The 21491-nt window shown below is 47.6% G+C and overlaps 1 protein-coding gene across 6 annotated transcripts in view; it reads left to right on the top strand.

Moving 5' to 3' along the window:
* FRMD4B (FERM domain containing 4B) overlaps nucleotides 1–19219 on the top strand; it is a 125030-nt gene extending 105811 nt beyond the window's left edge. For all 6 annotated transcript variants that reach the window (XM_038149016.1, XM_038149013.1, XM_038149014.1 and 3 more), the window contains exons 12-23: nucleotides 4558–4634; nucleotides 5043–5181; nucleotides 5681–5822; nucleotides 5953–6086; nucleotides 6176–6295; nucleotides 7534–7762; nucleotides 10385–10441; nucleotides 11895–12042; nucleotides 13156–13281; nucleotides 14464–15269; nucleotides 15824–15956; nucleotides 17500–19219. In XM_038149016.1, the coding sequence (XP_038004944.1) occupies nucleotides 4558–4634; nucleotides 5043–5181; nucleotides 5681–5822; nucleotides 5953–6086; nucleotides 6176–6295; nucleotides 7534–7762; nucleotides 10385–10441; nucleotides 11895–12042; nucleotides 13156–13281; nucleotides 14464–15269; nucleotides 15824–15956; nucleotides 17500–17620 (2232 nt within the window). In that variant the 3' untranslated portion in view covers nucleotides 17621–19219. The remainder of the gene's footprint in view (nucleotides 1–4557; nucleotides 4635–5042; nucleotides 5182–5680; nucleotides 5823–5952; nucleotides 6087–6175; nucleotides 6296–7533; nucleotides 7763–10384; nucleotides 10442–11894; nucleotides 12043–13155; nucleotides 13282–14463; nucleotides 15270–15823; nucleotides 15957–17499) is intronic.
* Nucleotides 19220–21491: the final 2272 nt, after the last annotated feature.

Raw genomic sequence — 21491 nt, forward strand, 5'->3', positions numbered from 1 at the left:
TTAAGGGATGAAGGATGCCTGCAGGTGAGCTCTGCCGAGTTATGCTGGCACAGGTGGGAGCTGTCTGCCTCCTTCCCTCAGAAGTTGCTGCAGGTGGGGCAGTTTGGCTCTGCTGCCATCTCCTCAGGTGCCTCCCTCCACGGGCAGGCACAGCAGCAGTGAAACACAGGATTCCAGCTGAAGGCAGGGTGCCAGACAGCTGAGTGCAGCGGAGGGGCTGAAACCCAGCCTGCTCCCAGCGCTGCTGCCAGGGTGGTAATTTCCCTCATCGGGTGGGGTGCATTCCTGTGGGCAGAAATCTTTTATGTTTCCTTGCTCTGAATTGCCAGATTTGTGTGCAGATTGCTGTTCCCAGCCAGTTCCTGAGGTGCTGGTTGCTGAGCCTCCTTGCAGGCACTGTGCACGTACCACGAGGTGCTTTGGAAATGCTTCCCGAGGGAAAGGCTGCTGCAAACACTGTGGCATGGCTTGCACTTCCATGCTGACCTTAACCAAAGACCTCTTGGGTGGAAAGCCAGGGATTTGGGTAATTTAGGTCTTGGTCAGAATTTGTCACTAACCTTGGGGACATCCCAGGTGCAATTGTGGCCACGGTGGGCTGGTGCAGCAGCATGTGGCCACGCAGCCCCTGCACTGAGCTGCCCTCCACATTTACACCTCATTGTAAAAAGAAACTCTGTAAAAAAATACTAAAATACTATTTTTTAAACAAAATCCATCAGGCTTGCAGCAGTACTGAGCCAGGAGCCTGAGCAGCTCTCCTGCATGCATGTCTCCTTGGGCAGGGTCTCTGCCAGCTCCTGCCTGCCATCCTGACAGGGCCGTTCTTCTGAGCCAGTTTGCTCCCGCTGTCAGACCAGGACAAACTTGCATTTTATTCAAAACTGAATACAAGATCAGCCAGGTGAAAAACCAGCTGCTGCTTTTAAGGTGTTTCAACACTTAGGCATGCCATGTCTTTTTGGGCTGCCTTAGACTGTTACGGTTCTTTTTGTGCAGGAGGGACAGCGATTCCTTTTGGCTCAGCGCTCCCTGGTATCTGGAATTGAATCACAGCAGAAACACAGGGAAGCCTGAACTCGTGGGCTGGAAAAGCAGCAGCTGGGTGGTAGGAGTCTGGCTGGTGCTCAGAGGTGCCTGGATAATGAGATGTGATCAGAGCTGCACCTCCGCCTTCTTAAAAAAAAGAAATCAGATAAACAACCTTGACCAGGCCAAGTTCTACCCAGAGTCAGACAGGCAGCCCCTGGGATGCTCAGTAGTTTTCAGGAGCATTTAAGGATCTGACAACCTACATGGATGGGAAGGCCATTAAGAAAACATTAATTAGCTCAGGTGGACTTAATCATCTGGTTAAAGGGAACGTACATTGCAAAACTTCCACAAAAACATTTTAATTATTCCTAATTGTTCTTCCAGCCCTCAAAAACCAGTTCCAGATTTCCAGATTTTTTTTTGCCACTCTTTTGTCTTTAAATACGCATGTAGTTTAGGTAAGATTGAAATTAGGCATTATTTAGGAACATGTCTGTACAGGGTAGGGAGTATTTGAAGGCAGCAGGATATCTCTAGAGCAGTGACTGTTTCCTGAGCGTTGCCTTTTGACCATGAGTTAGAAAAATTTCAGTTGAAGAAAGTTATTACTTTATTGCTTTGTCCTTGTTTGCATTGAGTCCAGTTTTTCCCTCTTGTCTTCATGAATCCAAGTGTGTTAGGCAGGAAAGTGTAATACTTTCATTCAGGATTATTTTTATGTGCATCTGTATGAGTATTACTGGCTCACAACTTACTCTGAAGCTGTTCATTTAATCGCCAGCCTTTTTTTACAAGGACCTGAGTTAGGAGGGTTTGTCAGATAAGGTGATAGCTAAGGAGCTTATATTGTTCTTAAGTGAGATAGTTCGAGGACAGGGCGCTTTTTAGTCCTCAAGAGCAAAGATGTGTCTTGGGTACAATTCCCATCTCTGGGATGGGAACGGCACAGGGGGGAGCTGGAATTATCCCAGACTTTGGGCAAGGAGGCAGAGATGTCTTTGTGCTGAATGTACCCATCTGTGAATGCTTGGGGCGCCCGTCAGCTCCTTTTGGGCTGGGATGGATCTCACAGGGTGGGGAGGAAATGGAGCAAAGCTCTACCCACATCCTGAGGCAGTTCCATGCAGGTTTTCTTAAAAATGCAAACGCCTTTCTTTTTTTTTTTTTTTTTCCTCCTTTTCTCGACACTGGAAGTGACCCTGGTGTCGGATTTGCACAGACCCCCGTGTCCCTCTGCCAGGGCAGGAGGCTGCTCCAGGTGCTGCTGCATTTTGTCCTGCTGCCAAACGCGACCCTCCTCACCTTTGGGGCAGGTGCTCCGTTTCCCCGCAACCCTCAGGAATGTCGAGCGCATCCGGAGGGGGGAAAACCCAAAGGAAGTGATAAAGGGGACGGGGAATCATCCCCGGCCACGATAAGAGGCGCAGCGAGGCAGTTTTTTTTCCAGAGGTCATGTCTGAAGCACGCCCATGGTTTTTACGAGCGTGGGAGCGGGCGGCCGGGATGATGCTTCTGGTTGAACCTGTTGCCTCTGGGTGTGAGTCAAGGCTGGCGGGGCCGGGACACGGCACCCAGGGGACCCCGGGCAGCCCCCACGCCCCTGGCCCCCCCAGGCACCGGAGGGGGGCTCCAAGGGGTGCAGCCCCTCGGGAGAATCCTCCTCGTTCCCTCCGCTGTTGGGTTTTCCCTTTATCTGGGGGAAAAGGGGTGTGGGAGGCGGCGCAGCGGAGCGGGTGGGTGGTGATGTCAGGCGTGTGTCAGCAGTGGGAGGCGAAGCTGCCAAAGCCGAGCAGCAGGACGGAGGGACGGCACGGCTGTGCCCTGCCCATGCCACCCCTGACACTGCCCGGCGGGATCGGCATCGGGATCGGGATCGGGGCTGCGGCCAGGTGAGTGCGGGACGCGGGGAGGCAGCCGGGGCTGTGCCGGGATCCCGGCTGGGATCGCTGCTGGAGCACCCACGGGCACCTATTGCTCAATGTCCTGCCAGACTGCCTGCGTTGTTTCCTTTCGCGTTTTGGTAAATGGATTTATTTTCCAAGTTCAGCGCAGGGTTGTAAAGAGGTGTTTCTGGCAGCGGTGGGGCTGGGCAGGAGGGCTGTGAGACAAACTTAAACTTACTTGAGCAGCAAAGGGAAGCTTCCACAATCGCCGAGAAAATAATTCATTAATTCAAGTAAATTGCATTTCCACTTGGCTTCGCTTTTTCTACGGCAGGTTCTAATAGGCAGTTGTATTCCTAGGAAAGTTTTAATTAAGCAGAGGCAGAGGCTGCTGAAAGAGACACTTTTCCCCAGAAACACAAATACACTGGGCTATGTTTCATTGTGTCATAAATGTTTCAGATGCATCACAGCCTAATAAGTCATTTTTTACAAAACCTGAAGTGCTTCTGTACTGGGAGGTAGCATGGAATGTCAGGTTTTGGCAGAGGCCGGCGGGAATGTTGTGTGTCCCGGGGGTTTCTGGTGTGATGGCTGCGCCCTTGGAGGCTTTGGAAGAGCCCCAGTGGGGGAAGGAGGGAGTTGCTGTGAGGGCCTGGGTGCCTCAGCTGGATCCTTGATGTCCACTGAACCCTGTCCCTGCCTGCCCAGCTGGGTGGAAGCACCCCCAATATCTCCGTGTGGGCTGCACCTCTGGCAAGCAGCTGATGTAAACTCCATCCTGCTGCTGCACCTGTGCGGCCCTTCACGGTCAGGGGGACATCCCTGGGGACACCATGTGGGTCCCCATGTGCATCCAGGCACTCTGGTGCTGCTGGAGAAGGGGGCAGGAGGTGGTGCTGCCAAAACCTGCGAGGCTGGGCTGGGAAGATGCAGCCCCCAGTGGCTCATCCCCAGGGGGTGGCTGATGCTGCTGCAAATGGGGAGCGAATTCAGATGAAATTCTGATCCCACGGGTGCAGCTGCCAAGCCCCAACTGACTTTGATCTCCTCTCCCAGCTGGCACTTTGCAGGAAATATGTGGGTTTCCAGCAGGAGGATGTGCTGGGGGTGGCTTCCTCTTGTAGCTGCTGTTGTTCTGTACATGCTGTACCTCTGCTCCCAAATGTCATGCTGGATGTCTCACAGAGTGTCTTCACAAGAGAAGGGTCTTGGTTTTTCCAAGCTGCTGCCGTTCCCTGGGGATGTTCTGACTCAGGGAAGTAGACCATAGTTGTCTATACAATTACTTTGTAAAGAGATTTTTGCATTTAATCAGAGAGAAAATTACTTTGCTGCCATGCCAAGATCTCTGGGAACTTCTAGCAGTGAAATTAAATGTGCTATTGATGGAGGCAGATGTTGTCACTGGCAAAATCCTCAATTTGCAACACATTGTCTGTAAGAGTGTGAAATTACTGAGGGGGCATCCTATATTTATGTGCTTCTTTTAATTGATGTTATGAATGTAGCTATTGCTCAGTCCATGCCATAGCTGAGGATACACAAGAATTGTAATTTGCTGAAATTATGTCACCTTGGGGTGAGAGGTTTGGAGATTTAGTGACCACGTTCTGCTTCTCTCTCCCAATTCTCCTAGCTATTTCAATGGAAACAGCTGGAAAATCTGTATTTCCGTGAGAAGAAGTTTGCTGTGGAGGTTCACGATCCCCGCAGGTGAGGCTGGAGGAGGCAGTTCTGTCATCGGGGTTAATCTTTGCCCACAGTGGGAACTCATCATCACCTGTTGGTGGATGGGGTGGGAGGTGCCTCAGAGCTAACCTGAGTTTACTCTGGGCTTTGGGACTGATCCTGATCCAGCGTTTGGTGGGGCAGGCTGGGGCTGTCACAGCTCTAGGTGTCCTCTCAGATTCCCTGTGTGTCCATTCAGGGAGTTCTTGGAGTAGAGGGAGGACTGTTTGTCATGGCCAAATCTGCAGCAGCACTGGGTGATGGGATGAAGGAAATCGGAGTTTTTGCTTCCCTAAAATAAAAGCTGATCCTTACCTGGTTAAGAGAGAGGCATTGTGGACTTTAAACCTCAAAGAACCTGTCTTGAAATTGCATTTCTTTTCACCTCCTCAGAATTTCAGTGTCAAGAAGGACCTTTGGTCAGAGTGGGCTGGTGGTGCAGACCTGGTATGCAAACACTTCCCTGATCAAGTCCATCTGGGTGATGGCAATCAGTCAGCACCAGTTTTACTTGGACAGGAAGCAAAGCAAAGTAAGTTATGAGGCATTTTACTGCAAGCATGGGTTTCAACACCTTTCCTGTATGTCCTTCAGCATGTGTTTTTCCATGGATGAACTACTCTCCAGAGAAAAAATTGCTTTTGCCAGCTTTTTGAGCAGTCTCTAAGTGGTGGTATTGGTATTCGATCCATGTTAGCCTGCCTGCAGTTAAGGCCTATGGAAGTGTAATCATGGAAGAGGGAATTTCCATATCTGGGTGCCTAATCTGCCTTTTCTTTTGTCTCCTTTCCTGTGTTTGTTTTGAAAGCTGCAGAGATTTTGAGCTGGGAGATGGTTCAGGTTTTGGGGGACAGGGAAGGGAATGCCACACAGCCCTTGTATACCACAAGCACCTGTGGGATGCTGTTGCTTTAGCCCTTAATTTTGTGGGAGGTGATGTGTGAAATGTCATCTTCTGTGATGTGTCCTGAAGTTAATTAGAGGTAACTCAATGAGGCTGTTGGTTTGTTTTGTTTTTTTAACTCCTTCAGGCAAAAATTCCGTCAGCCAGAAGTTTGGATGATATCGCCATGGATCTGACAGAGATGGGAACTCCAAAAGTGTCAAAGCTGGTGACTTTGGAGGCCAAGAACCAGCTTATTATGGCCAGCAATGGCAGTTTGATCTCCTCAGGTAATACTGAACATAAATGTGAAGTAGCCAAGTTTAATGGGGCTTGTGTTTGTTAAAAGGCAAATGAGACTACCAGACAATCAAAATGGCCTTTACCTGGCAATCCTCTGATACAGAGTGTGTTTTCCAGGCTCTCAGGATTCGGAGGTCAGTGAAGAACAGAAGAAGGAGAAAATTATGGAACTAAAGAAGAAAGAGAAACTCCTTCAGGAAAAGCTGCTTCAGAAAGTTGAGGAGCTGAAGAAAATCTGCCTGCGAGAGGCGGTGAGAACTGCACCTCACACTGGGTCGGGCAGGTGGGAGCCCTTTTCTCCCTCTGGGCCTTACCTGGAGCCCTCTCTGTTGTTCCCCAGGAGCTGACAGGCAAGATGCCCAAGGAGTATCCCCTGGGTGCTGGAGAGGAGCCTCCCCAGGTGAGGAGGCGCGTTGGCACGGCGTTCAAGCTGGATGACAACCTGCTCCCCAGCGAGGAGGTGAGCACGGCAGCTTGTTTGCACAGAGGGCTGGGCTGGCCAGACCAGTGGCCAAAGCCACTTGTAGATAATCCAGCTCTTCCCTGGGGGTTTTAAGAGGAGGCAGCTGGGGCAGTTGCTTGTGTGGAGTAGAGTGGGAAGTTTTGGTGGGTTCTGCCCTTCTTTCAGCCATGCTTTGAACTGACCAGGAAATTGGCTGTTTCTGAAGGCCTTAAGTTCACCCAGCCTGAACCCCTGCATGAATTTTAATGGATATTTTGCTGCTAATTAGAGAAGATCAGGTGCATAATGCCATTTGGCAGCCCATGGCTTTTCTGGAGCATTGACTCGTGTCGTGTTGGGATGGTGTTCGAACCCAGAACGTGGCAGGGGCGTGCTCTGTCCCCCTTGCAAAATCATCTGTCTGTGAGCATAGTTTTGTGACAGGTGACAGGAGGAGGAGTTTTACCTGTGGCTTAATGAAGGTTCCACCTGAGTAAAACCTCCCAGCATTGCTCAAGAAGCTAAAATGAACTTTGCTGGCAGGGACTGACTCGAGCGATAGGCTAATTCAGATGTTTGCAGTTTCTGGACACACTCCATTCCTCCTCATTCCTTGGGAGATTTGTTAACAAGCTGTATCATCCAAGTAAGTAGGTGTTGGGCACTTGGCATCTGTCTTTCACCAGAAACTCACTGCCCTGCCTCACAGGGCTGGTGTGCTCCTTGTCTGCAGCAAAGTGATTTTGTGGACTGCTTAAATGCTATTAAACCAAAATCCTGCTGACCAGATTTAATAACGTGTTGCTTAGCACTTCTGCAGTGCCTTTCATCTGAGCTTCTCAAAGTAGTTTACAAACAATTAATTAAAGCCTGAAACTCCCTCTTACGTAGGTATGGTGATACCAATTTCCATTTTTATATTCTCTGAAGTAGGGAGAGATTTTGAAGAATGTTTTCAGGGTTGGACTCATAGCAGGAGGTTAAGCAGCCTAAACTTGAATTTAGGAATATGTGTTGTGTCACCTGGGCTTCAGAACTTTGGACCTTGGCCAAGAGATCTCAAAATTGTACTCTAGTCAGAAATAAGATCTAAGACTTTCATATGCTGAGGTTGTCTTGTGTATAAACTTTAGTATTTCTGTATTTTGTGCTCAAGATTTCACTTCATCACCACAAAAATGATCTTTTTATTAATGACTTTCATTGATAATTTCTCTCTGGAGTACAAGCAAATAACTTCTCTCATGAATTTGCAGGATCCTACTTTGCAGGACTTGGAGAGCAATTTCATCATACACCAAAAGCTGGTGGAAGCTGCAAAGAAACTCGCCAGCGAGCCAGACCTCTGCAAAAACGTGAAGAAGAAAAGAAAGCAAGAGTATGCTGATGCTGTAAAAAAGCTGCAAGAGATAGAAAACTCCATAAATGAATACAGAATCAAGTGTGGCAAAAAACCAACCCAGAAATCAACTCTGGCTCTACCAGGTGAGAGAATTCCCCATGTTCTGATGCAAACAAGAGGGAAAAAGAGCAATTTGGCTTACTTAGAAACTTTGTGTACATCTTTTCTATATGGTTTTCATCATCTCCAAGGCAGTTAAATAAGAAAAAGAAGATGAAACTGCTGCATCTGATACACTCTGGTGTAGGCTGGGGGCAGAGTAGGCCACAGTTTTAGGAGCAGGCGCAGACATGTTCCAGCACCAGGTATGGGCTGAAGGTGCTGTGCACAGAAAGGCTGGCAGCAACACCTTGGCTGAAGCTTTTCTGATGCCTGAATTCCTGGTGTGATGAGTGCAGTTGTGCATCTGAGCTGCCACATGCAGCCTCTCTCCCCATCCCTCCCGTGGTGCTTCGGTTCCAGCAGAAATAGAGCGGGCAGGGTTTTCTGCAGGATGGAGGACCCTGCTTCTTGAGTCAAAATTCCTGATTTCCCAGCAGTCATAAGTGAACTTCAGGAGTTTATGAATGCAATTAGTAGCAAACAGATTTTTTTTACTAAATCCATTTGCCACTGATGAGCACAGTAAAAGCAGATGCTCTTGGCCCCTCCACTCTCAGTGTGTTTCTTCTATGGGAAGTGAGATTCTTGCTGCTTTGTAGGATAATGTGTGAAAACCTGTTAGTATCCAAGCCAATTGAAGGAGTTTTGGATCCTTACCCCTGACACACCACGGCATCACTGGGCTATCCATCATCACAAAGTGATTATTCTGAAAGGCTGATGATGGGCATTTAATGTGGCCCAGCTTGTTCCTGATTGACAGAGGGGAGGAAACATCTTTTCAGACTCTTGCTCACCACTCTGGATACTGCTTGTGGAAGGTCCTGTATTACCTGGGGCACCTGCTGTGTGGTAATGATCAGGAAGGCAGGTGAGCAGAGAGATCCATCCATCCATCCATGTGTGCCATTGTTGTTGCTGGCAGTTTCTTTCTCTGTTGTCCAAGCCAGCGATAAGCAGCTGCATTCCCTTCCAGTGCCAGGCTCTCACCCTGCAGCATGTATTTGTTTACCTGAAGCAGAGCTGTGCCCTGCTTCAGTAATTGATTTTGTGTGTAACCTTGTCACCGTCACCAGCAGTGCTCTCGAGCTCCAGGTCTGGGTTTCAGAAGGCTGAGCAGTGATGAGTCACTTGAGTCTGTGAATTCAGGGAATGACTTGTTGGAAGTAATATGTTAAATAGTCCCATTGATTTATTGAATCAAACCGTAGCTGTTCCCATCCCAGCCCCAAGGGATAGGAGGTGAAGGACATATTGGACTGCTTTCCATGCTCCACTTTCTCTTCCCTTTCCTCCCTCTCTAGCCCGGAGTTTCTTCCTCCTTTGCAGGGAGTTGCACAGACCTGGGATTTAAATTCAGATATGTCACCATGTCTGAATATGTCAGCATTGCAAACCCCCCCTGAATCCAGCACTGTAGCTTGAGGCTGGCTTTTTTCTTTTCCTCGGCAGGCTTTGTTCCTCCCCACACTGGGCCCAGTTCCATGTTTTACCACCCCGTGGTCAAATCCACATTAATCAGCTCCCCTGGAGCTTTTTTCCCAGTGTCAGGTTGCAAGCAGGGCTGCAGCCCATCCTCGGTGGTCTGACAAGTCCCCCCAGGGCAGGGGCCAGTCCTGATTTTTGCTGGTTTTGAACAGCTACTCTGTTTACTGCATTCTTGTAACCAGAGCTTTCCTGGCAGCAAATTGTGACAGCAGGAGCAGCACACGTTGCCTGTGCTCATGGTGGCTGAGGGCACAAGCAGGTGTCACACACAAAGTGGCTGCCACTCTCATTTTTTGTTGCTTCCTTTCTCTCATGCTTGAAGATTCATGGAGGTTTTTTACCCCACCAGTGCCATATCTTGCCAGAAACAGCCTAGGGACTGAGCTGTTTGTGGGTTAATTATCTCTAGTTCAGCTTCATTTCTCTGCTGCTGGTGTTCTGCTCCAAGCCTGAGTGAGGACAGGCTGTTTGTCATTGTGTAGCATCAAGGTGAGACAGGTACAGTGAAGTGCTGTGAATAAACAACAAAATGTAAAAGAAACAAAAAATTAGTATGGCCATGCAGGAGTTCCTGTTTTCTGTGTTGCTGGAATTTGCAATACCTTGATAGAAATCGGTGGAATTACTCTGGATTGATCTTAATTTTATTGAAACAGGATCTGTATGCTGATGAAACATTCAAAAGTGAGTGCCAGATTTTAAAAGGCTTTTTGTACCTACCTGGTGGGGTTTCAGGTGTACCTAGAGGAGATTAGCTGCTAACAGCCAAGATCTGCATGTCTGTGTAGGCTCCTGACTCCTACTGAAGCACCAAAACACCCTGTGAGATCTGTTGGAAGTTGGGTGGAAAACACCTTTGTAAATCTTGGCCTGATTCCTGATGCAGATTAAAAAAAGAAAAAAAAAATCTCCTTTGATAATTACCTGGGTTGCTTGCTGAACTGCAGTGAACACACAGAGTGATGATGTACCAGGACTGTCTTTAGGCTAAAGAATAAGGATTGCAGTGTTACAAGTATCAGCTGGCTCTGAAACTCTAGAAAATAAACTGTATTAAGATATTTGTAAGTTGATGTTGGCTCTTTTGTGCTTAAAGTGTTTGTTTTTATTCACAGATGATATAATTCCATCTGAGAGCAGCTCCCTGTCAGACACAACCACCTATGATGATGGTATGATGCTTATCCTTTTTTTCCCCAATAAGTTTGTCCATTCAGAGATATTTCTTTGACTTCATGTCCTCTAGCATGTCCCATCCCTGGAGGTGTTCAAGGCCAGGCTGGACAGGGCTTTGAGGAAAACCTTTTAGAGGAAGGTGTCCCTGCTCATGGCATGGAGTTGGAATGAGATGAGCTTTAAGGTCTCTTCCAGTACAAGTCATTATATGATTCTATAATTTTGGTGGCTTTTGATGATAAATTACTTTATAGCAGAGGAAGAAATAGCTACTCAGGAATGTCCTTCCTCCCAGTGGGTTAGTTTTTGAAAGTGTCTGTTCTGTGAGCTGACCTGAGTCATCTTTAGAGAAGGAAGTTGGTTTTAGCATGAGCATCCTGCAAGCTGAGGACACTGTGAGTGTCAAATACGTTGTCCTTAGGGCCTGGCCTAGAACTGAAGGACTTACAAATTGGGAGAATTAGCCCAGCCCTCCTGCCCTCACAGCTACCATAAAACTCAGAGAAAGGTGGAATAGTCACAGATACTAAGGCTCTATTTACGTTTATCTGTTCCCTAGTGAGCTTGCATCTTGCATGGGTTGGTGTTTGCTCAGCTTACTCATTTCACACACACACCCACAGACACACTCACACCCTGTTCCACAAGGTGGAAAGGACTTGGCCTGCCTCTCCCTTAAACTGGATAATCGTCATTTGGGGACAAACATTATCTAAATTATTACTCACTTTTCAGTTTGGGCCTGATTCTGATCTCACTTTGTCCCAGTTTTAGACTTGTACAAACCAGGTGGTGCTATAAAATGAATTTACACCCGATTCCTGCTTGTACAAGTAGAAGTGGAGCCAGGCTTGTGAAGGTGTTCTCTGTGATGCTCGTCCTGCATTTATATGTATTAGTTGGAGTTTCCTGTTGGCTCTGTCGGGACCTGGTTGTGCCCTAAGCAAAGTGAGAACAAGGATCAAACCAGCATCTTCCCAATTGCCTTCAGCCAAATGTGTCTGTCAGTTGTCTGCTCACTCAGTCGCTTTTGAAGTCTGTCTCTTTTAGGTTGTGTTTCAAAACTGATTGTTAAAATGTCATTTTCAAGAGCTGGAAGGTGAGGGAGAGGAACTGGCCTTTGCAGAGGCTGAGCTTGTCTGCTTGGCTCTGGAAAGGATTGCTCTGCAAGCAGGTGTTTTCCCAGGAAGTTCCATTCTGTGATCTGGCACAGCCCCAAGCTGGGTGTAGTCTCCATAGGAGTTGGTGCTGCTGGGATCTGTAGGAGCCTCCACTGTGTCCTGTCTGTGTGGAGAGAGCTCAGTGCAGGCAGGAAATCTTTTCTAGATCCACAGCTCCTGTCATTGTCTCTGTGCTGCAAAGTGCTTCTCCTTGGGGGCCACAGATTTGCACACAGGGCAGAAATATCAGGGATTTTGCTCTAACAAAGTGCCTATTCCTTTCCAACAGTCAGTGAATCACTTCCTGCAGCAGCACAGAGACCCAGCTCTGCACAGCTTTCTCCAAGACTTCCCCCACCAAAATCCCTTGGCGTGGAGAGGATTCATCTCAGGAAGTCATCCATAAACGAGCAGCTCTTGGAAAGCAGGCACTCCAGGTAGGCACAGCTCACTGCTGCTGCACTCTGCACCTGCTGGCATGAGCTGCATCCTGTCCCTGCTGAGCATTCCAGCAGGGCCCACTGCCTCCTTGCTCTTCTGAGCTTACAGGGTTTGGGGGTGGGAGCTGCATTTCCTGGCTAAGAACAAAAGCGTGTATAAGCAGTTGACACAGTATCTCAAACCCGAGAGTAGTGTAGTTTTTGTAAAGAGGTTTGAGATGAGTGAGAAATATAATAGCAAGGGCTGCATTTAAGGAGTTGCTTGTGCTGTCATTCTTTGTGTCAGTTTCTGGGATTTTTCAGTGTTCATTTAACAACTTATCATTTCCTGATGACTGTGCTCAGTAGATTCAGACAGCACCAAACCCTACCCATCCCTCCTGATGGTATCAGTATTTCAGCAGTTCCACTGTCAAAGCAGACGTAATTCATGTGAGATCTGATGGAGAATTCTGTGTCTACAAGCAGAGTTACTGGGATTCAGACAGCTTCTGTCATTAGTGTCAGCTGCGTGTCCATCCCAAATCTATGGGATTTGAGCCCTTCATGAGCTAGAACAGCTCCCTGGAGCACATCAAGAGCAATAGGTTTGCAGGTGATTGTGTGATCATGTCAGATCTAGTGCTACCAGGTGTACCCACTGTAGGGATTCCCACTGATCCTGAAATTTCTTGGACTGTCTTGGGATAGCATGCTGTTAAAGACACACTTAAGAATGTTTTAGAGTTTTGAGCAATGCCATGTCTTGCTTTTCTTTTCATCTGTCCCTTAAGACTAGTGGAACACTCCTCCACATGAAGTTCAGAAGTCAGTACCCACGTGCTTCATTTGAATTTAGTTTGTTTGTGTCTCTGTTATCTGCTCTGTCTCTCCTCAATGGTTCTGTCCTTTGGCAGCAGCTTGTCCTGCTGATCATCCTGTGAAGACCCCCCTTCAACCACCAGAAGGGATTGAATTTTTCTTCCCATTTACCAACTCTATTTCTTATACACCCAGTTACGTTTGCCCACGCTTTCTTTTGTCTCTCCAAGACTTCAGATGCCCGTGGTGGGTGTGCTGTGACTCGTGGTGGGTTGTTTAACCTGACTGGCTTTGTCTCCTTTGCTGCAGGGACGTGCTCTCGACGCACAGCAGCCCTTTCCGCACGCTGGAGCGGCCGGCGCAGCCGCAGGGCGGGAGGAGCATGCCCACCACCCCCGTGCTCACCCGCAACGCCTACAGCAGCAGCCACCTGCAGTAAGGGACCTTCATCTGCCACACCTACCTGGGGACCTCTGCTTTGGGTGCCACACCTAGCTGGGGAAGCACAAGAGTAAAAGCAAATGGTCTGAAGAGAGCAAAGGGTCGTTGGCTGTTGAATTTGCAGGGTCGCCAGGACGGAGGGAATGATGAATCTGACTCCATGCTCTTAGAAGGCTAATTTATTATTCTATTCTATTCTATTCTAAAATGCTAAACTAAAACTATACTAAAGAACAGAGAAAGGATACCTCAGAAGGCTTAGCAAGAATGATAATGAAAACTCGTGACTCTCCAGAGTCCCGACACAGTTGGATGGTGATTGGTCATTAAGTAAAAACAATTGACATGTTGGATAAACAATCTCCAACCACATTACATAGCAGCAAAACACAGGAGAAGCTGAGGCTTCTCAGCTTCCCAGGAGAAAATCCTGGGCAAGGGGATTGTTCCAGAAAATATGACAGTGACAGTTGGTTGTGCAGTTTTCTTATAGCAGGGTCAGGCTTTCAACATGTTGGTTAGAGACTTTACTGTGGGAAGCCAATCCATGGTGGAGAAGAAGAGATGCTAAGAATCTTAGAATGTTATCAAGAGCTCAATGTTTGTTTGGTGGGGCAGTGCAACCTTGAGAGAAAGATCCAAAGGAAACCTATCTTCCCATGTTCTTCTCCAAGATTTTTACTTGTGTAGACTTTCCCTTTCTAAAAGGAAAAGCCTGATGGAGAGTTCTCTGTTTACAAGCAGAGTTACTGGGATTCACACGTCTTTCATCATCAGTGTCAGCTGTGTGTATCTATGGCATTTGGACTCTTTATGAGCTAGAACAGCTCCATGGAGCACATCAATAGCAGTAGGTTTGCAGGTGATTGAGGGAGCCCTCCCATAATCATTACCAGATGTGTGTTTGTGACCTTAGCTCTGTGTGTCCCTGTCACAGATTAACCTTGCTCAGCCTGGCAGATTATTATAAAGCAGATCTCCTACTGTTGCAGCCAATACAAAATTCAGCCAAACTCAGTTCTGTGCATTGCCAATACTCTGTGAGGAAACATAAGGCGGGATTTGTGTTGTGCTTGGACTGGGGAGGCAGCTGACCTGTCCTTGCGTGCTCTCCCCAGCTCTGTGTGTATATCTGTGAGACTTGCCTTTAACCAGCCAACATCTGTGTTGTTCTAGGCCAGATGTTTCCCCACACCACTGCCGGCAGCGCAGCGGAAGTCTGGAATCCCAGACCCACCTGCTGTCCGAGACTCCTGCTGAAAAGCCAGCCTTCTCCCTCTCCAAGTCCCAGCGGAGCAGCAGCACCGAGATCCTGGACGACGGATCGTCCTACACCAGCCAGTCAAGTGCAGAGTATTACTGCGTGACACCCACTCCCAATCCCTATTACACCACTCAGACTCTCGACAACAGGACCAGGGGTCGAAGACGCTCAAAGAAACACAACATTTCTGCTGCAAGTTCAGGAAGCATGCCAAACCTGGCCCATAAGGACGTCCGCAGCGGTGTCTTCCACAAAAATCATGAGCAGCCTTCCTCTAATTACTATATTTCTGGGTACTCCCCCTACACCGAGCCTGACGTTTATTACAACGGGGGCTACGTTTATGAGAGTGACACGGAGGGGCAGTACAGTGTCAACCCCTGCTACCGCTCATCGGCGCATTACGGATACGAGCGGTACCGGGAACTCCGCTCCTACCACGAGGACGAGGTGGACAGAGTTCCGCACAACCCCTACGCAACCCTCAGGCTCCCCAGGAAGCAAGTGGCTAAAACGGAGCACATAACCAAAAACATTCACAAGGCCTTAGTAGCAGAGCATCTGCGGGGCTGGTACCAGCGTGCCTCCAGCCAGAAGGAGCAGGGTCACAGCCTGCAGGCAGGCTTTGAGTCGGACAGAGGATCTCAGAGGAGTTTGGGCTTTGCTGGTCTGCAGACGCCGTGCTCGCCGAGCAGTCGGGTGTCGTCTTTCTCTTCGGGTAATGTCTGATTTCATCTGTGCTGAGTGTTTTTCTAAGTCCCTGCTGAGCTGTCAGCTCTGCCCCCTGTCACTGCCTCAGTGAAGTCAGCAGAGCTCTGTCCTGAAAGGTGGATGAGGAGCCAAGGAGGATCTTGTTCTGTGCTTGGAAGGAAAGTCTTCCTTGTTATCTTCTCCTCAGGGTAAATCAGCCTTTTGCTCTTTGTGTGAACACAGTAACCCAGAGAAGGACAAAGAGCATTTGAGTCTGACAGGTGTATTTAGCAACTAGAAGGAGCGTACAAAGCTTCATGCCATGTGAATACAGTGGCTGTGATGGCTTCCAAAATACAGTGAGCATCACTGACTGTGTCAGAAAGCACTTTAAGAGCTCCAGAATACCACCTGTACAGTGCTTGCCTCCCTACAGGGCTTGTAAATCATATTTTGTGTTTGCATTATCTGCGCGTGTCCTGCAAAACCCCATAGAGGTCACTGATGAGAATTGTCTTGTTTGCCTCAGCTGATTTAGCTGAAGAAAGGTGTAATTTGTTGTAATCCTTTTTTTAATTCCAGCATCTTCTACAAACACTGCTGGGAACTGGAGAACCCCCCTTGCACTGGGACTTTCAGACTACGATACGTTGTCTCACTCCTCCTACGCCAGCTGTTACGGGAATGTTTATGGCAACCTTCCTTTGCAGAGCAGGTGAGTAGAATATATGAAGATTTTCTGCCCTTCCTCCTGCATGTCACAGGCTCTCAAATCTTCTGAGCAAATCAGCTTGATTTCAAAGAGCCAGGATGGAGAGTGTTTATGGAATTGGTGTTGTGAGGGCAGGTTTTCTGTGTGGAGCAGATGAGCTGTACCACCACTAACTGTACCCCAGCACTGAAGGAAGTGGGGAGCAGTCACAGTGAAGGATGAACTCATTGGTTGCACATCTTTTTCCTGTGGCTGGTGCAGGACAATCAAACATCCTGCACTCCCTGGTAGCTGTGATGCTCTGAGTGTTGCAGGCAGAGCTCACAGTGAGCCCAGTCCCTTCTGTGATGGTGGGACTCTCCTGAACCCCATCAGCATTTTCCCCAAGACACAGTCCTGTTGGGTTCCTGAAGCTGCAGTGCTTGTGCTGATAAACTTTTGGAAAAACAGGAGAGTTGTGGTTTTTTTTGGCAAAACAACCCTCTCCAGCCTCATGTCTGAGGTGGTGCCAGCTCTGCCAGGTGCATCTCCCTTGGCAGAGCTGAACCTGGGAGCCATGGGGGATGTGCTGCTGTTGGCAGACACCCCCTGCTTGTGGGGGCTCTCCCAAGGGCTGCAGAGAGCCCAGGCTCTGCTTGGTCCTTGCAGGAAATCCTGCAGCTCTCGCTGCTTCTGCGTGGCATTTCGGATGTGTCCCCCCCACTGCAGAACACTTGGCTGTGAGGACAGAAAGCTCCTGCCCTGGGGAATGACTCTGCCCCCACAAATGCCATCACATTTAAATACACTTATGCTCAGTGTAATAAGTACCCCACGTGTGCCTCCTGCTTTGTGGGTTGCAGTTTGTGCTTGCTGCCAGACCGACTTGTGTGAAAATACTGAATTTTTAATTCTGTTTGTTTTAAAATAAATGAAAGTGTAAGGGAATACATAAAAGCTGCTGCTAGATCCTTTTTTTTTTTTTTTCTAAGCTAAGTGCTATGGGCTGTTTTACTGAAGTGATTTAAAATATCTATGGCAACAGTGTTTAAAAATACTGTTTCTACTAATTTTTTAATTTCTCATAATTGAGCTTTGGAAATTCTGCTTGTATTAGCAGCTTTATCTAAATGAGGTTCATCAGCTATTAATTTTCCACATTCTGAATCACTTGTCTGATTGTTCATCTGCTTTATTTTCTGCTTTAATGTGATCAAGGCAAACAAGCAATCTGTACAGCCAACAGTCTTGACAGAGCTCTAGGCCAGGTTGGAGGGGGCTTGGAGCAACCTGGTGTAGTGGAAGGTGTCCCTGCCCAGGGCAGGGATGTTGGAACAAGATGAGCTTTAAAGTCCCACCAAGCCAAACCAGTCTGCGATACTACGACAGTTTTGAGCAGCTGGGATTGCTCTTGCACACAACTTTACTGATCACAGCACAAAAAACGGGTTTGTGCTTGGAGGCAAACCCAAAATAACCACCATAACTCTGAGCCCAAGGGAGGTGCATGAGTTTAAGGGCCTGGGGAGGACCCTCAGCTGATGCTGGTGCCGTGTCTGTGTTGCAGGACCTACGTGGAGCCGAGCCAGCTGGGTGGGGACGCGGAGGATGGCTTGGAGGCAGAGCTGCCCAGCAGTGAGCAGAGGCTGTTCTGGCACGAGGACTCCAAGCCTGGGACGCTGGTGTAGCCCCCGTGCAGTCCCTCATTCCTACCCCTGCGTGCCTTGCACAGAACGCCGCCACTCCGAGGACGACCTCGGGTGCAAATTGCGAAAGGAACAAAAAGAGGAAGCAGGCTGTTCTGCTGGGAAAGGTGGAATTCAGCAGTAAGAGGGACTGTAGCAAACTGACAACATCCTACCACGAATGGTGTTTCTTTGTGAATCCCTACAGCCCAGGGCAAGCCACAGTTCATCCGCGACCAGATGCAGCACTTGGTTGAAGTATTTATATTTAGCAAGCACTTTTTGGGAAGATTGGAAGGTGTTGAAGGCAAACCTCAGAGGAAAAAAAATGTGAAAAGGAGACTCTTATGGAAAAACCGGGAATTATAAGAGCACAAGTCTGATGTCTGAAAGAAGAAGAAAAAAACCCGAAAATTTATTCTGCCATGGCTTATGAGGACCTGGAAGAGGTTTCATAGGCTTATGAAGGATAGATCTGTGTGTGTGAGTGAGGCAAAGGATGACTGAATCAGTGTTGGAACATTACTTGAAGGAAGGCTGGAGTTTTTTTATTATGGAGGTTTGAATGAGTCTGTCCAGTTTTTGGGGTGTTGTTAAGAGTGTTTGTTAGCACCACAAGCAAGTTCTGGAAAGAAAAAAAATTTGCTGACGCATACATCATGTAAAACTATTAGCTAGTTGTGGATTTGGAAACAGAAGCAGTGAACTTTGAATTCTCTTTTCCATGATAAAACACAATTAATAACAGCCCATTTAATGACCTTTCCATGGTACAACTTCACTGTGTGGAGGAGTAGGTGAATTTTCACCGTGGCTGCACGGTGCCCCCTGTTCAGCGGGCGACAGTGACACGTTGCTGTGCCACAGTGGGTCAGGGATCCACGGTGGGGAGCCCCTGGGAACAGTTTGGTAGCAGTGGCCAGTATTTTAAGGTGGCTGCAAACACAAACAGCCAAGTGGGTGCCTTAAAATGAGGGGCATTAGGATTGTACCGCGAGTCACCTGAACTGCCAGGTGCATTGCAGAGTCACTGAGTGACAGGACAGCGTTTTCACAGGACCATTTGTGTAGGAAAAAAAAACCACGTGACTGCAGTCTTGATTTAAGAGGGATAAACCTACCTCAGGTCATCCATCTGTAGGAACAAACTGGCATGGAGTTATCCTGCCTGATTCCTGATGACTCGTCTGCATATGGTAAAATCTCTCTCGTTTCTCAGCTGTACTGTGCTTCAGGATTCCAGAAATGGTGCTCTTTTGTTCTTTTATACAGAAGATTAGTTACTCCTTGTTCATATTGTGAATAGAAAGGTTTCTGATAAACTTTTTTGATGTTTTTTACCAGTATTCCAGAGCATGTAATATATACAGAAGGACACACTTGTTAAGCTGGTACTTAGTTGTTTGTATTATTAGAGTCGCAATTTGGAATTAAACAAACAAAAAACAAAATAAAAAATAACTTATTTCCTTGGTTTTGCATATTTGTATAGCCTTCTAGATATGCGAAAGCTCTTTTTGCTTATTCTTTTACTACTCCTGAATTTTTTAGACCTATTATTTTGTATAGGTCAATAAACTAAAAAGTGTGCTACCAAAATCACTTCAGCATTCCTCCTGTTTCTCCTTGAGTGTTTGGGATAGTGCAGTGTGTGTTATTTCAGGGCTTTGAAGTAAATCACCGTGGTCTGATATCTTTTGGGCTGTGGTGTTGAGTGGGGTGCAGTGTGTCAGTGGTCTCATCTGAAGGAAGGGGTCAGAGATCCCAAAACATCAGAATATTAGGAAAAAATCAGAATTTCTGCTTCTCCATCAGCTGTACTGAGGGAGCCAAGCTGGGCTCTCTCAGCATCCCTCCAGTGTTACAGAGACAGAGGTGTCCTTGTGTTGTTGAAAATGCTTCTTGCTCATCTGTCCTTGCACCTAGGAATTGCCACAGCCTTTCCCATTTGGAACATGGCTTTTGGGGTTTGTGTTGCTCGAGTCCTGGGTCCTCTTTGGAGTTAGTGCCCCCTGAGGCACCCACCTGTCTGTAAAAGTGACTTGGGTTTCAGATGTACAACTGCTTCTGCAGCCTGGTCACCCAGTAGTTGAGATTATTCATTCTCACTCTCCTCTCTTCAACTCTCTTAATTCTCTACTTTTTGAGGTGTCCATAAACTTCACAACCACCACCGAATTTTATTCTTATTTCCAAGTTGCTGGTGAAACTAGGTGTTTAAAAAAAAAACTGCAGATGTGCCCATTAAAACTACCCCCATGCCACTGTACTTTTGCATTTCTCCAGGCAGCATTTGAGGTTTGTCTGCTGGCAAGTTCTTCATGCACTGACTGCTCCCTCCTGCTACAAGCCACCAGTGCTTTGAGCAGGAAGCTGAGTGGTCCCAAGTCCAGTTCCTTACCCAGAGCTCATGGAATCAGCACTATCAAAGCTTTTCCTACAAAAAGGAAATGAGATGTGTAACAAGGCTTGTTCCCCATTCAAAGCTTTGTTTGCAATCCTTTGTTTTAGTGCTGTACCCACAGAGTTCTGTGCTGGCTTTTCCATCAGCATTCAGGATTTAGCTCAGCCCAACACATCCATGCTGGCACTCAGCCTGGCATCCTGGCCAACTGGGACAGAACCAGGGTGATTTTGGATGAAGTTGTTGAGAAGATGGGGATTTGAGGTGGGTTTGGGTTGAGGATGGTCTGCTGTATTGTGTGTAAAACCTCCAGGGCCAGAGTTCAGAGCCTGGTTGCAGTTTCCAGTTAGCAAGAGCCAAGCGGAGGAACTGGAAATGGAGGAGGGGTGGTGGAGCTGTAGCTCTCAAGCCCCTCTTGTCATTCTCCACATGCCTGGCTCTGCAAGGGTTTTGTTTTTAGAAACTTCTATGAAGGGTGGAAATACAAAGTGAAGAAGGAGGCCCAGAAGAAGAGAATAAGAATGTCCAACTTTTCTCAGATGTTGATTAGGGTCAGTCTTTCCCAGGGAGGGAAAGGGAGACCATGATGTCTCTGTGGCATCTCCTGCCTATCAAGGGAGCTGCTGCTGCACTCTGTTGTTGCCAGTTGTTCCCTAGGACCTTTAACTTTGACCTTTGCAGATTCCCAGCTTGCTTTGTTGCGTTTCTGGAGTGACATTTTGATGCAGATGTACAACTGTTCACAGAAACAACTGCAGCTGAGGAGGTAATAAAGACATACTTGTAATCATTATCTTATTTGTTCACAGCTGAAATACAAATTGCCTGTGCTTTGTTTGAATTCCTATCTCATCTGTGTGTAGCTGTTTAACCACAGCCTGCCTCTCCAGGATACTGAGGACATCTAGTGCCTGACAGCAGTTGAGGAGAGGAGCATTCCTGCCTCTTGGGCTCCTCTGGAATCCTTCCTGACCCTTCCAGTGTGAAGAAATATCTAGAAATGCTTATTTGGTAATATCACAACAAAGCCAGGAGGTGAACAAGGTGAAACACCAGACCCACAGGGTTGGATTTTACAAACATCTCTCTCTTCACAAGGTAGATGCTGCTGATGGGAGTGTGGAGAGGAAATAAAACCCTACAATCTGTGTGTAGTAGAGTAATTTTGAGTGCTTTGAGTTAAAAAGAAGACCCCCAGTCCTTGCCAGGAATCCTTAAAAAGGAATTTGGGCACTGAGCTAAAATAAGCCATGCCTGATATTTTTAATTACTGTCTGCTTCTTCTCTGCTGTTTTGAACAGAAATACTGAGATATGGGAGGACAAGCACTGATGGGAGTTGCCATGAGCCCCGTGGGAGGCTGGTGTTGGACATTCCTCCAGTGCAGGGACCAGGAAGGATGAGGCTCAGGCCAGGAGCCCCTTCCCCAACACAGGAAAATCTTTTAAGACCACTAATCTTTAAAATTCA

The sequence above is a fragment of the Motacilla alba genome, chromosome 12 (genome assembly GCF_015832195.1).
Source record: "Motacilla alba alba isolate MOTALB_02 chromosome 12, Motacilla_alba_V1.0_pri, whole genome shotgun sequence".
Lineage (NCBI taxonomy): Eukaryota > Metazoa > Chordata > Aves > Passeriformes > Motacillidae > Motacilla > Motacilla alba.